Below are 14,520 nucleotides of genomic sequence, written 5' to 3'. Positions count from 1 at the left end.
ACAGAGAGGAGAACTATTTGTGATTGTGGAATACATTTGTAGGGTGGAAAAGTGACCAGATTATCAGTAGAAACTGAGTTCAGTTAATGCATAGTTTCACCAAGGAAGACATCACATGCTAATTGTTGGGATAACTTTCTAAATAGGGGGGGGGGGGCTTAGCAGGATAAGTTTGAAAACATTCCATTACTGTGCACCACTGTCCAGATGAAGCAAATCTTAGACCAGATATCCCCCAACCTTTTTTACATGCGAACCACACACAGATGTCAAAAGTGTTGGTAAGCCACAGAAGCCTGAAAAATGTTATTGGGGATGCTAAATCAGGACTGTGATTGGCAATTTGGTAGCCTCATGTGGACAGCTAGCCTGCAGGAGGCTCTGCCTCGAGTAAAATTGTGTCTCTCTGCTTCCAAAATTTGCCTTCAAGCCAGAAATTTAAAGGAGAACTAAAGCCTAACTAAAGATGTAGGCTAGACATGTGTTAAGTTATGTTTTTGTGCTTCTGTACCAGACCTAGGTAACCACAGCCCTTTAGCAATGATGATCTGTGCCTCTAAAGATGCTCCCAGTAGTTTCCTATTTTCTTTTTTGCTGATTCACTGCACATGCTCTGTGCTGCTATCAGTTACTGAGTTTAGGGACCAACTCACAATATACTGCATATATAGGATATAAATGTCACAGTATAAGGCTGATTAGTAATTAACACAAATGATTACTGCATGGCAGCTCTGAAACCAGTGCTATTAGCATCAGACTTAAATAATCAGCCAGTTAGTATGAGCTTATATGACAGCCAAACATAATTTGCTTTGCTTGATAATTTCCACCAACCCTTAGGCTAAGCTTTTCAACAACTGCTCAGAGCGCACTGAGCATGTGAGTGTGGCAGACACTACTAACAGAAGTGTCCAGTATGCTCACCCCCTATTACTACTATAGAGATATTGAACCTTTAGGCTGGTTCAATAAGTTCATTATATAAAATATGGCATGTCTAGCCATATTCATTTTTAGGGTTTAGTTCTCCTTTAAAAATGGGCACCTACCCTGAGGCCACTGGTTGGGGATCGCTGCCTTAGACCAATCAGGAAAGCAAAGTTAAGCAGTCTGCAGCAGTATTTTTGCTGCTCTAGAAACTACCAGTGTCTTGCTTCACTTTAACTTTTTTGATTTACCTACTGTTTATCTTTTCAGGAATGTGGAATCCCCAAACATTTTGGTTTGTTTTATGCAATGGGTACTGCTCTGATGATGGAAGGCCTTCTTAGCGCTTGTTACCATGTGTGCCCAAACTACACAAACTTTCAGTTTGGTTAGTACTTTTTTTTTCTCTTCAGACCATCAATATTTCTATTTTAATTGATTACATCTTGGCATTTCTTTTGGTGTGCCTCAACACTGCCCTATTCCAGGCCAAGCAAGTATACTATAACACACTAATAAATAATAATAAATCAAACCCACAGCGATTATTTTCCATATTTAACTCGCTACTTCATCCTTCACCTAATGAACCAATCATATCTGAACATACACCCCAGGACTTTGTTGACTTTGTTGATTTAAAAGCAAAGTTGATTCCATCCGCAAACAATTTTCCCAGCCTTCACATACCAGTAATCTCAGCCTTCCAGAATCTCCTCTTTCCGTATTCAGCTCCTTTGATCTCGTAACAGAGTCTTTAGTTTCTCGGCTTCTCTGTTCCTCTCCGCCTACTACCTGCTCACTGGATCCTATGCCCTCGTCGCTACTAAAACAGTGTGCCTCTGCCCTTACTCCAGTTCTTTCTTACCCACATATTCAATTCCTCTCTAGCTTCTGGTACTTTTCCCTCTCTATTCAAACAAGCTTGTGTCAAACCCATTCTTAAAAAGGCTACGCTGGACCCATCCTGCCTATCTAACTACGGTCCCGTCTCTCTTCTGCCCCTAGCCTCTAAACTCCTGGAACATCTTGTCTTTTCTCATGTCACTAACTTCCTCTGCACCCATAATCTGCAGGACCCTATGCAGTCTGGTTTTCGGCCTGCGCACTCCACTGAGACGGCCTTATGTAGAGTGGCAAATGATCTCCAGACTGCCAAGGCCAAAGGACACTACTCGGTCCTCATTCTCCTTGACCTTTTCTCTGCTTTTGATACTGTCGACCATTCCATCCTTATGCAAATTCTCTATTCTCTGGGTATTCGGGATCAAGCAGCATCCTGGTTCTCTTCTCCTTTCTATCCACTCCTTCTCTGTCGCTCTTACTAACAAATCCTCTACCCCGGTTTCGCTTAGTGTGGGAGTGCCTCAGGGCTCTGTGCTTGGTCCTTTGCTGTTCTCCCTGTACACTCTCTCTTTAGGAGACCTTATTTCTTCTTTTGGTCTTAAATATCACTTATATGCAGATGACATTCAGATATATTTAGACACCCCTGCACTAACCACTGATGTTCAAACCCAGATCGCTAACTGCCTCATGGCGATCTCCTCCTGGATGAACCAACGCCACCTCAAACTTAAACTAGCTAGAACAGAGCTCATGGTCTTCCTGCCCAAACCTATCCCTTCTCCTCTTCCTCCTTTCATCATTACTATTGATAGCATGACCATCAACCCTGTTGATGCCTTGGGGTTATCTTTGACCAGTCACTCTCATTCTCTAACCATATTAATAACTGCCAAAACCTGCCGCTTTTTCCTCCGCAATATTGCCAAGATACGCTCCTTTCTTTCACAAGTAACAGCTAAAACACTAATCCATGCCCTTATCCTTTCCCGCTTAGATTATTGCAATCTCTTACTAACAGGCCTCCCAGACTCCCACCTCTCTCCCCTGCAATCAATCTTAAACTCTGCTGCCAGGATCCTCCTGCTCTATCCGAAGAGGGAACCTGTTCAGCCTCAATTAAGCTCTCTTGCATGGCTGCCTGTTAAGCAAAGGATAGCTTACAAAATCCTTCTGCTAACATTCAAACCCCTTCACTCCTCTGCTCCTCACTACATTTCTTCACTGGTCTCCCTGCATGTTCTTGGTCGTCTCCTCCGCTCCTCTCAGAGCCTCCGTCTTTTTACACCATCCACACCCACTGCGCTTTCTCGTCTTAAACCTTTCTATCTCGCTGCCCCTTACCCTGTAACGCTATCCCTGAATCCCTCCGTACGGAATCACTTACTCTCTTTAAGAAAAAGCTCAGCTCACCTAGTCCTGCGCTTAAGGGCAAATGCCCATACCTGGTGCACTCTTACCTTCCAATTTGTGCCTGTATGTTACCCAACCACTTAGATTGTAAGCTCTATGGGGCAGGGACCTCTTTCCTACTGTGTCTCATACCACATGGCACTTACTCCCTGTGTATTTATATATTTATTTTATTTACTTATTATAACACTTGTCCTCCCTTTGTGTAATTTTGTATTTTGTAAGATTGTACAGCGCTGCGTACCCTTGTGGCGCTTTATAAATAAAGTTATATATACATACATACTATCATAATTCTCCTGGGTTCATTTTACCTCCAACTGACCACATTTTCCTCTAACAATATTTGACTTTATTCTGATTCTTTCCAGACACTTCCTTCATGTATATGATTGCTGGCCTGTGTATGCTAAAACTGTACCAGAAGAGACACCCTGATATTAATGCAAGCGCCTATAGTGCTTATGCCTGCCTAGCTATTGTTATCTTCTTCTCTGTAGTTGGTGTGGTAAGTCCAACATAATTATTATATTACATTTGAAATATGATAATCCTAATACATATGTAACAGACAATGAGTTATATATATATTGAGAGCAAAGTAGCAAGAAAGGTGTAGGGTGGGAGAAGTGAATGAGAAATTGTAATAGCTTCTGGGTGGATGTAAACTCATACATGTTATAAAGTATGTTGCTCAAACAGTACTTTGTGTCTATTCTCTCCCAAGCATTATTTTTCTTGTCCATGTTTTCAGTGTCTTATCACTGAATGGACAATCCATCCCATGATTTCCTGACACACTCTCCTGCCAATTTGTATACTTAGCATCCACTCTTGCCTTCCATTCCCCCTTCTCATCACAAGCACCCTTTTACAAAGTGAGCTCTCTTTCCACCTATATAATGAATGATCTTTTCTTCTCCTCAGTACAGTCTCCCTCTTCACCAGTCAGTCTAGTGTCCCCCATGCATGCGCTTTCACCACTTATGCACTCATCCCATTCCCTCAGTACACAGTCTTTTCTTCTTCAATGCACTCTCTCTTCCCTTAGGTTTTTGGGAACGGGAACACAATTTTCTGGGTTGTATTCTCGGTGATTCATATCTTGTTCACGCTACTCCTGAGTACACAACTCTATTATATGGGGCGTTGGAGACTAGGTAAGTGAGTTCTAACAAAAATGTAACATCAAAAGTGAGAACAACGGTCTGTCTTACTAAGTTCTCAAACTGTCACTTTGCTTTTGCTTCCTACTTTTGACCCAGACTCTGCAATTTTACGACGTATTTTTCATGTTCTGTACACTGACTGTGTGAGACAATGCAGCCCTCCCATGTATGTGGTAAGTGACTGGACAAAATGTATAAATATAGAATTAGTTTGTTCTGTATAGAATAGACTGTATTTAGTAGAGCTGTTCATGTTACATATTGATTATTATGTAAAAATACCAAGCTGAAGCCTGGTGTACATATTCTTATGCATTTTATTGTGTATCTTATTTTTTATCATATAAAAGCTATTTTGAAAGTTTTAAACATAATACAATTTTAATTTTCATAGACTGCCTTTTCTACTGTTGTTATTGTGAGCCACTTTACTATAAATAACTGGCTTTTAGCACTATTGTGCATAGAGAATATATCCTGTCTTCATTTACAGCAGTGATAGCCATGCCTTGCCATAAGCATCAGCCATACAAGGACGCCTTTACATATAAGAGGGCAACAGATGCAGCTATAAATCACAATTTAATTGTTAAATAAAGAATGGTTGCACAAACAATCCAGGACAATAACAACTTTGTAAACTTTATGCTAGGTATAGTAAGAGACACAAGAGCCATGTATATAAATGTAGTTTTCTGCAATGTACTAAATATTTGTCCACCATTATTACCTTCTGTTGTACCTGATTTTCTCTCTTTTACTATCTTCCTTCTGCATCACTAAACTTCACACTTTTTCAGGACCGCATGGTTCTGCTTGTCATGGGAAACATTGTAAACTGGTCCTTGTAAGTACCTTTTGTTTTTTGCAGTACTAGAAATATTCATATTGCGCATTGTTGTTCTGCAGCCCAAAACCATAGAGCCACCTGGCCTTCTAGTTTTTTTGCCTATTAAGTGACCTTACTAATATGATCCTTACTTTATATCAAGGATTTATCGTTGTCAGACTCAAACACTACTTGGATAATACTGTATAGATAGGTTAAAATATTAATTAAATACTTATTTGTGCAGGGCAGCGTATGGACTCATCGTCAGACCTAAAGATTTTGCTTCCTATCTCCTTGCTATTGGAATCTGTAACTTGTTGCTCTACTTTGCATTCTACATCATCATGAAGGTGAGATTCTAGGGAAGAGAATAACAGATTGTAGGTAATGCAACTGGCTATAATATTGCCAATGCAAGTTGAAAATAAACTTAATGATGGAAGAAAGGGAATCTGTCATTTCTTTAGGGCTATGTCTTTTCTCTATTAATATGTTTCTCTATTTTCCCTTTACTCTGTTTCTATGTCTCCACTTGTTTTATGACTTTTTTTTTTGTCCTCCACCTTACAGCTTCGCAGCGGGGAACGTATACTGCCAATCCCACTCCTCTGCATCACCTGCACCTCTGTGGTTTGGGGATTTGCCTTGTTCTTCTTTTTCCAAGGACTTAGCACCTGGCAGGTAAGAGTTTTAGACTGCCCGCCATATCCCTCACTTGGACCTGTCACTGAGGCAGTGCTAAATCTCTACCAGATAAGGATAGAAGAAGTGCCATGTATTTTCACAAAGCTGATTACAGGTCTCAGAACCAAACCATTCTGGGAAGGGATGTACCAATCAAAAGGGTCAGTGAGAATCATGGTGTTTACAGTACATTTGTTGGATAGGAGTTCTCTGAATATTTTGTCATTTTCTTCTTCATTGTCAGAAAACTCCTGCTGAATCCAGAGAACACAACAGAAATTGCATTTTGCTTGGTTTCTTTGATGATCATGATATTTGGCACTTCTTGTCATCTATTGCAATGTTTGGCTCTTTCCTGGTAAGTGTTATTGTACAAATTACAACTGTGGGATAAAGGTACGGGGTTATAAGCCCAAAATGTAATTTAAAGTAAACTTTAATAAAGTGCAATTTTACAATTTACCAATTTGTATTTTTTAACTGTGTAAAAGGGATTATCAGCCTTATACTGTTACATGAGCTGCTTTCTTCATTGGCCCAAAACTGCTAATGATACAGGCCTCTTTTAACAGCAAGGTAGTTTCAAAAAACTTAAAAGTAGGTAAAACTACTAGCTTCTTGTTATATAAGGCTGATGCCACACTGAGCGTATGGCATATATTTTCAGCAAGCCAAAAATTGCTTGGCGAAAATACCACCATACACTCCTACCTGTGCCTGCACCCGAATGAATGAAATATGCTTGGGTGCAGGCACATGTAGCCGATTCGAAGTCTCGCATTTTTTGGTGGAAACCGGCTACATGTGCCTGCACCCGAGCGTATTTCATTCATTCGGGTGCAGGCACAAGGTAAGGTAGATGTACCGTGGCGGGGGTATTCTCGGCAAGCGTTTTTCGGTTTGCCGAGAATACACCCGTGTGGCATCAGCCAAAGCCTATATGGTGTTTTCATCTTTAAGGGCTTGACCAGCAGACTGATGGTTTGATTAAATATGCCCACACCCTTTTTTGATTTTGCTCTTAATAATAGTGTTTCAGTCCCTCAGGTGTTTACAGCTGTACTGATAGCAAGGGTGAAGGAGCTTCTTCCCACCAGCCCAGAACATCTTTTAAAATGCCTGTCTTGCAGAAAGGTTTTGTCAGTGGTAAAATGTAAACTCAGTGCTGTAACCCACTCATCTCATTTAAAATAAAAACAAACAAACACCTTTCTCAAACCTGCAAATGTTTGTTTTACACCACATTAACCAAATGAAAGTAAATTGCAAAAGTGTTTCCAACAGCTACTTGCAATATTACTTTCATTTTCTACATAGATTTACAACCCCTGTAATAGTTTCTTGGGACCTTTATGTGCACATTTTTAGGCCACAATTTATATTGTTCTATCACATTAGAGTAAAGGTGGCCATACACGAGCCATACCTACGGGTGGGCGATATCGGGGACCATTTAGGTAAAAAAAATAATAATCCGATCGTTTGGCCCTGGGGCCAAACGATCGGATTATGTGGGCGCCAATGGGGCAGTCGGATCGGGGACCGAATCAACGAACCGATGCGGTCCCTGATCCGACCAGATTTTCTAACCTGGCCGATCGAGATCTGGCCAATTTCAGGCCAGATATCGGTCGGCCAGGCCGCTCTGCTCTCCCCATACACGGGCCGATTAGCTGCCGAATCGGTCCAAGGGACCGATATCGGCAGCTATAGTCGGCCCGTGTATGGCCACCTTAAGACATAGAGAAGGATCAGCGAGACTTGCCTTTATAGTACTGTTTGACAAAAACTGAGTAGGGCTATGACATGTATCGTCTTGCACATATTTTCTTTGCTCTTCAGTAAAGTCTTAACCCCATAACCTACACTTCACATTTGTTTATTTTGCTGTAGGTACTACTCTTTCTAGATGACGACTTGGACAGTGTACAGAGAGACAAGATCTTTGTATTCTAAGTTCTGCTTCTACATAATTGAATATTATTTATTAAGAAATTAATGAATAAGAAATACCATTCTAGGTATAGTACTATTTAGTACTACATTGGAGGGCTCTGCTCTGCTCATTTTGGGACCTGCGGAAAGAAAGGTGGAATGGATAATTTCTAAACACTTTGCAAAAATAAAGAGAAGAAGAGATTTGCTCTCTATGAAACTACTGAAAGTTGAAGCTATTGTTATGTCCGTCCTGGCAGCAAATGCAAGAAATAACTGCATCTCTGAGGATGTTGTTTATTCTTTTGAATGAAGGTGATCAAACTGCACTTTATTGCTATATAGGCCAGTTTTCAATATGTGTGGTCATCAGTGTGGTCCACTGCTGCTTTTGTATCTTTATGGACCACAAGGTGTCATTGTTTCTCTTCTTGATGCCAAAAGGAATTGACTCTGTTTTTGTTTTGATAGCTAGCTCTTAAATTCTTTTATTCTTTTTTTGTCACCATGTTATTTATTTAATGCCTTGTCAGCTAGCCATGCATTGGATTAATACTGTATTTAAAAAGAAATGAATTTGGCTGATCCATCTATCTTTTATTACAGTGCTCTGAAATGCCTTCATATTAGCCAATCAGCCTTCCATAACACAGAATATCTTTCAATTGTGGAGCCAGGTACATGCAGCCTTTTGAAACGGACCTATTTCTTGAATACATTTTAACTAGGGATAGTGCAAGTAAGGGGTGCTGCTATTTGTTTTATGCCAACAGATCCAAACAAATTGTTTGCCAAGGTGAAGCCCTTACTGATATGTATATAGGCTGGATCTGTATCAGGGCAGCGCCAGTAAGAAAATGTGCCATCTTTTCCTCTTTGGCCGCGCCCCGTGTTTAACACCTGCTTTTATTTCTTGTTTGTTTTATACTCCTGAGATTAAAAAATACAAACAAACCAAAGTCTTTATCTGTCTGTTTCATTTCGGATTTCATCCCGCAAATATTTAATAGATGCTAGGACAGGCTAGGGAGTTGATTATAAAGGGCAAGCATTTACTACAACACTGAACAAGAATTTAGTAAGACATGTATCATGTAAAAGCAAACAGCAAAGCAAAGGGACAACAGGTGCCCAGGTTTGTTGGTATGAATTTATCCTTAGGCTTGTGTCACATAATACTATATTCTTCTTGCAATCTGAAGAAGATTCTTAGAGGATGACAATGTGATTTTGTTCAAAAATAAAATACTAAGGGGCTTATTTATACATTTTTTAAAAGGGATTTACACCAAAAAAAAATGTAAATGGAATATTTATCAAGCTCCATGATAGTGATGCATTATTTTTTAACAACGTATCATTAACATATATTTGTAAAGTGCCAACATATTCCACAGATTTACATACAAAAACAACCAATAACCAATCCAAGAATTTACGAGGGCCCTGCCTAAAAGAGATTACAATCTGCATGGTGTTAATTCACAAGGCTGATCATAATCAATTACAAAGATCTAATAACAGCATTTTTAAAGGTCTGTAATGCCATCATTATTTATTTACATAATGCCTATATATTACACAATGCTTTACAGAGATTCTGCATCAGTCAATGCCCCAGTGGAGTTTACAGTGTAAACTCCTTATCATACACATACGCTAGTGCTCTGACGGAGACTCAACAGACAGCAATGTTAACCACTGAGCCCTTGCCATTTAGTGGGACAGATTCAGCTGGCATAAAAAGTAAAAATGAATCACTTTGAAAAATATTCCCTCAATTATATAAGATTGATGCATAAACTTATGGAAAGTGCAATCTTAACTCTTAATCATGTAAACAAACAAATAATTACCATCTCAATGGTCGGGTGTGATTAAAAATATAGCATGTATACTTCAGTCATTTGCCTGTAAACTAGCAAGTAAATTAGTACTAACACTCTTAATTGTATTTTACAAAAATGTCTCTCTGAAGCAGTGGGGAATTGGAGGTAATTTTTGGTTTAACCCTTTTACTGCCAGCCATTTTGGTCAAAGCGGAACTTGTATTGCCAGACAGTTTTTGAACATTTTGCACTGTTTCACTTTAGGGGCCTTTCCTCGGGGGGACTTTTAGTTTACCAAGGAAAACAATATATCGTTTTTTTCAGAACAACCTAAGCTTTCAAAATATGGTAGAATTTTTGTGTAATTCCAATTCTGTAACAAGATATAGGCTTCTAAATGTCTAAAAATGCAAAAAAAATCAAATTTTCCATAATATAATCACACATACTAGAAACAAAAATTATTTTATGCACGAATATACAACTGATTTGGAAAGTCCCATGTCTCCTGAACGTGCCAATACCAAATATATATAGTTTTATGGAGATTTCTCACTTGTATAGGTCAAAAACTCCCAGCAGTACACTACCAAATTCCCAAAGCACTGCTCCAAAAAAACTGCATACTTTGGATTTCAAGGCCAAAATTCCACTAACAGAAGGTTTATCCCAGAAAATTGTACATTTTTGGAAAGAACAGATTCTGGGGAATACAGAATAGGCACAACTGTCTGTCTACTCCAAACTATCAAGTCGCAATGCTTTCCTAAAGTTACTGGTTTTTATCAAAATTTGTGATTTTTTTTAAAAATCGCTTCAAAGCTTCTAGTCTATAGTATCTTATCTCCTACAGGTCATAAAGTAACCAAATAAAACACCCTAAATATGAATGCCTGGGGTCCACTGAACAGTTTGATGCCCAATATGTATAGGTTTACCTAAGTATGTGGCATGTAGGGGCCCCAATGTGAACATACCCCATATGAACTGTCATTTCTGTCATTTCAGCTTCTGCAAAATCAACACATTTACATCATTATATGTGGGATAAAGCTAGTAAAAAGTATGCTCACCCCAGAAAGTCATATATTTTTGGAAAGTACACATTCCCCCGAATCTAAAATGGGTACCTATGTCTTTCTACTCCAAAGTACCAAGCCGCACAGCTTTTCTAAAGTTAGCAATTTTGATGACATTTCCAAAAATCCCCTCAAAGCTTCCACTTTGAAGCATCTTATCTCCCACATAGCATTAGGTACCAAGATAAAACACCCTGAATTTGAACGCCAGGGGTCCACTGAACAGTTTGATGCCCAATATGTATAGGTTTACCTAAGTATGTGGCATGTAGGGGCCCCAATGTGAACATACCCCCATATGAACTGTCATTTCAGCTCCTGCAAAATCAACACATTTACATCCTTTATGTGGGATAATGCTACAAAAAAAGTACATTCACCCCAGAAAGCCATATATTTTTGGAAAATACGCATCCCCCCGAATCTATAATGGGTAAATATTTCTTATTGCTACAAAGTACCAAGCTGTAAAGCTTTCCTAAGTTTGCAGATTTATATGACATTTTCGAAAATCGCATAAAAATGTTGCAATTTGCCGCATTTATCTCTCACAATTTCTTGATAAAGATCAGATAAAGACAAATCACCCCAAATAGGAACACCAGAGGCCTACTGAACAGTTTGATGCCCAATATGCATAGATATACCAAAGTCTGCAGTATGTACTGAACCCTAAATGAAAATAGCGCATAAGGATTTCTCGCCTGCCAGCTCAGCTTTTGCACACAGAGCCCCCTGTCAGTGTATTATGTGCCAAAACTTCCCCTAACTATACAGAGACCCCCACAAAACCATATATTTTTGGAAAGTACACATTCTGACAAATCCAACAAAGGTAAAGAGTCCTTTCTACACCAAAGTACCAAGCCGCAAAGCTTTCCTAAAGTTATCGGTTTTTTTGACATTTCAGAAAATCGCCTAAAAATGTTGCAATTTGCCGCATTTATCTCACACAATTTCTTGCGTACAAAGGCAAGTCACCCCAAATAGGAACACCAGAGGCCTACTGAACAGTTTGATGCCCAATATGCATAGATATACCAAAGTCTGCGGTATGTACTGAACCCTAAATGAAAATAGCGCATAAGGATTTCTCGCCTGCCAGCTCAGCTTTTGCACACAGAGCCCCCTGTCAGTGTATTATGTGCCAAAACTTCCCCTAACTATACAGATCCCCCACAAAACCATATATTTTTGGAAAGTACACATTCTGACAAATCCAACAAGGGTAAAGAGTCCTTTCTACACCAAAGTACCAATCTGCAGAGCTTTCCTAAAGTTATTGGTTTTTATGACATTTCCGAAAATTGCCTAAAAATGTTGCAATTTGTCACATTTATCTCACACAATTTCTTGCGTACAAAGGCAAATCACCCCCAATAGGAACACCAGAGGCCTACTGAACAGTTTGATGCCCAATATGCATAGATATACCAAAGTCTGCGGTATGTACTGAACCCTAAATGAAAATAGCGCATAAGGATTTCTCGCCTGCCAGCTCAGCTTTTGCACACAGAGCCCCCTGTCAGTGTATTATGTGCCAAAACTTCCCCTAACTATACAGATCCCCCACAAAACCATATATTTTTGGAAAGTACACATTCTGACAAATCCAACAAGGGTAAAGAGTCCTTTCTACACCAAAGTACCAATCTGCAGAGCTTTCCTAAAGTTATTGGTTTTTATGACATTTCAGAAAATTGCCTAAAAATGTTGCAATTTGTCGCATTTATCTCACACAATTTCTTGCGTACAAAGGCAAGTCACCCCAAATAGGAACACCAGAGGCCTACTGAACAGTTTGATGCCCAATATGCATAGATATACCAAAGTCTGCAGTATGTACTGAACCCTAAATGAAAATAGCGCATAAGGATTTCTCGCCTGCCAGCTCAGCTTTTGCACACAGAGCCCCCTGTCAGTGTATTATGTGCCAAAACTTCCCCTAACTATACAGATCCCCCACAAAACCATATATTTTTGGAAAGTACACATTCTGATGAATTCAAAATAGGTAAAGTTATTTTTGTACACCAAAGTTACACCTGGCAAAGCTACGCTAAAAACAGATCAGGAACACTTATATAGGGATAAAATGTGATAAAACCACAAAAATTGTGCAAATCAGTGAAACAACAAAATAAGTTACATGACAGTGTAATTAGTGGCCAGAATATCTGATCCAATAGTTACGCTGTCAAAATAAACAGTTTTTAGGTAAAAGAAAATAAAAACAAAGTGGTAAAATGAAAAAAAAAAAAAAAAAAAAAAAAAACCCAAAGTGTTTGTGTATACATGTGTGTACATGTGTAAAAGTTGTGTGATAGTGTGTAAGTGTGTATATGAGTGTAAATAAGTGTATAAAAGTGTGAAAAATGAAAAAAAAAAATAAAATAAAATAAAATAAAAAAATGCTAAAATGTGTGCTGTAAGTGTGTGTAAATGTATGTAAGTGTGTATAAATGTATGTAAATGTGTGTATAAGTGTGTAAAAGTGTGTAAATGCAATAAAAAAAAACTCCTTACCTGTTCCTGAAGACCCGATCGCCTCCTTCCTCATTTGGGCCGGCGCTGGGGGAGAGGGAGGAAGCAGGAAGCAGCAGATGCGATGCGATCGCATCTGCTGCTTCCTGGAGGGTCCTGCGAGCGATCGGCTCGCAGGACCCTGATGACAGCCCCCCTGGCACATTGCCCAGGGGGGCTGTCATTGTTAGAAGCCCTCTGCAGCGGCGGCACATGCCGCCGCTGCAGAGGGCAGCGCTTAAACGCCAACGACGTATGAGACACGTCGTTGGCGTTTAAGCCCTTTTACTGCCAGCACGTATGCCATACGTGCTTGGCAGTAAAAGAGTTAAAAAGGTGATACGATTGTCAGTTCTACCTAATTTAGGGTTTAGATTAAATGCAGTATTTAGTCACATATTTGAACAACTTTGATATTTGCCTCAATAAAAAAATTATAGATTTAGTGCATTTGTTTGAAGGACTAGAAGATGAATAGCAGAACTAGATAAGTGATAACAAATCTGATTTGACTCCAGCATCCAGAAAACATTTACATTTTAGCTTGTAGTGAAAAGGGCTTAAATACCACTGTAATCTTTGTAAAGCTTTACCTCATATTACTGCATTAGCTGCAACAAACAGTCACCAACAAACAGAACATCTGGCTGCTTGTCCTTGTAGTCCAGGACAAATCTGTTGTGCTGTGGGAGGAAACATAATAGTCGATTAACAATAATGAGACAAACAGGATATGAAACAATTTACACCCTGTTCCAAATTATTATGCAAATTCTATTTAAGTGTCACAAAGATTAGATTTTGTTGGTTTTCAATTAAACTCATGAATGGCATTGTGTCTCAGGGCTCTTTGGATCACTGAAATCAATTTTAGACACCGGTGCTAATTAGTTTACCAGGTGTGCCCATTTAAAGGATAAACTATTTAAGAAGGACGTTCCACGTTATTAAGCAGACCACAGTTAGCAACCAATATGGGGAAGAAAAAGGATTTCTCTCATAGACAATCTAATCTGCCTTAGACGAGGTATGAAAACATTAGATATTTCACGGAAACGTAAGCTTGAGCAACGCACTATTTAGAGATTTGTGGCTGATTCAGAGCACAGATATGTTCGTGCAGATAAAAGCACATTGAGAAAGATTTCTACCAGTTCCATGCATCGGATCAAGAGAGCAGCTGCTAAAATGCCATTACGTAGCAGCAAACAGATATTTGAAGCTGCTGGTGCCTGTGGAGTCCCATGGACATCAAGGTGTAGAGTCCTCCAGAGTCTTGC

The 14,520-nt window shown here is 39.3% G+C and overlaps 1 protein-coding gene across 13 annotated transcripts in view; it reads left to right on the top strand.

The window, feature by feature from the left end:
- Positions 1-8,768, top strand: part of sidt2 (SID1 transmembrane family member 2) — a 40,282-nt gene extending 31,514 nt beyond the window's left edge. For all 13 annotated transcript variants that reach the window (XM_012967035.3, XM_012967034.3, XM_012967032.3 and 10 more), the window contains 9 exons: positions 1,201-1,318; positions 3,561-3,697; positions 4,241-4,349; positions 4,455-4,531; positions 5,159-5,205; positions 5,435-5,540; positions 5,761-5,871; positions 6,119-6,232; positions 7,768-8,768. In XM_012967035.3, coding sequence (XP_012822489.1) covers positions 1,201-1,318; positions 3,561-3,697; positions 4,241-4,349; positions 4,455-4,531; positions 5,159-5,205; positions 5,435-5,540; positions 5,761-5,871; positions 6,119-6,232; positions 7,768-7,830 — 882 coding nt within the window. In that variant the 3' untranslated portion in view covers positions 7,831-8,768. The remainder of the gene's footprint in view (positions 1-1,200; positions 1,319-3,560; positions 3,698-4,240; positions 4,350-4,454; positions 4,532-5,158; positions 5,206-5,434; positions 5,541-5,760; positions 5,872-6,118; positions 6,233-7,767) is intronic.
- Positions 8,769-14,520: the final 5,752 nt, after the last annotated feature.

This window comes from Xenopus tropicalis, chromosome 7 (genome assembly GCF_000004195.4).
Source record: "Xenopus tropicalis strain Nigerian chromosome 7, UCB_Xtro_10.0, whole genome shotgun sequence".
NCBI lineage: Eukaryota > Metazoa > Chordata > Amphibia > Anura > Pipidae > Xenopus > Xenopus tropicalis.
This window is presented reverse-complemented; position numbering and strand designations above follow the sequence as displayed.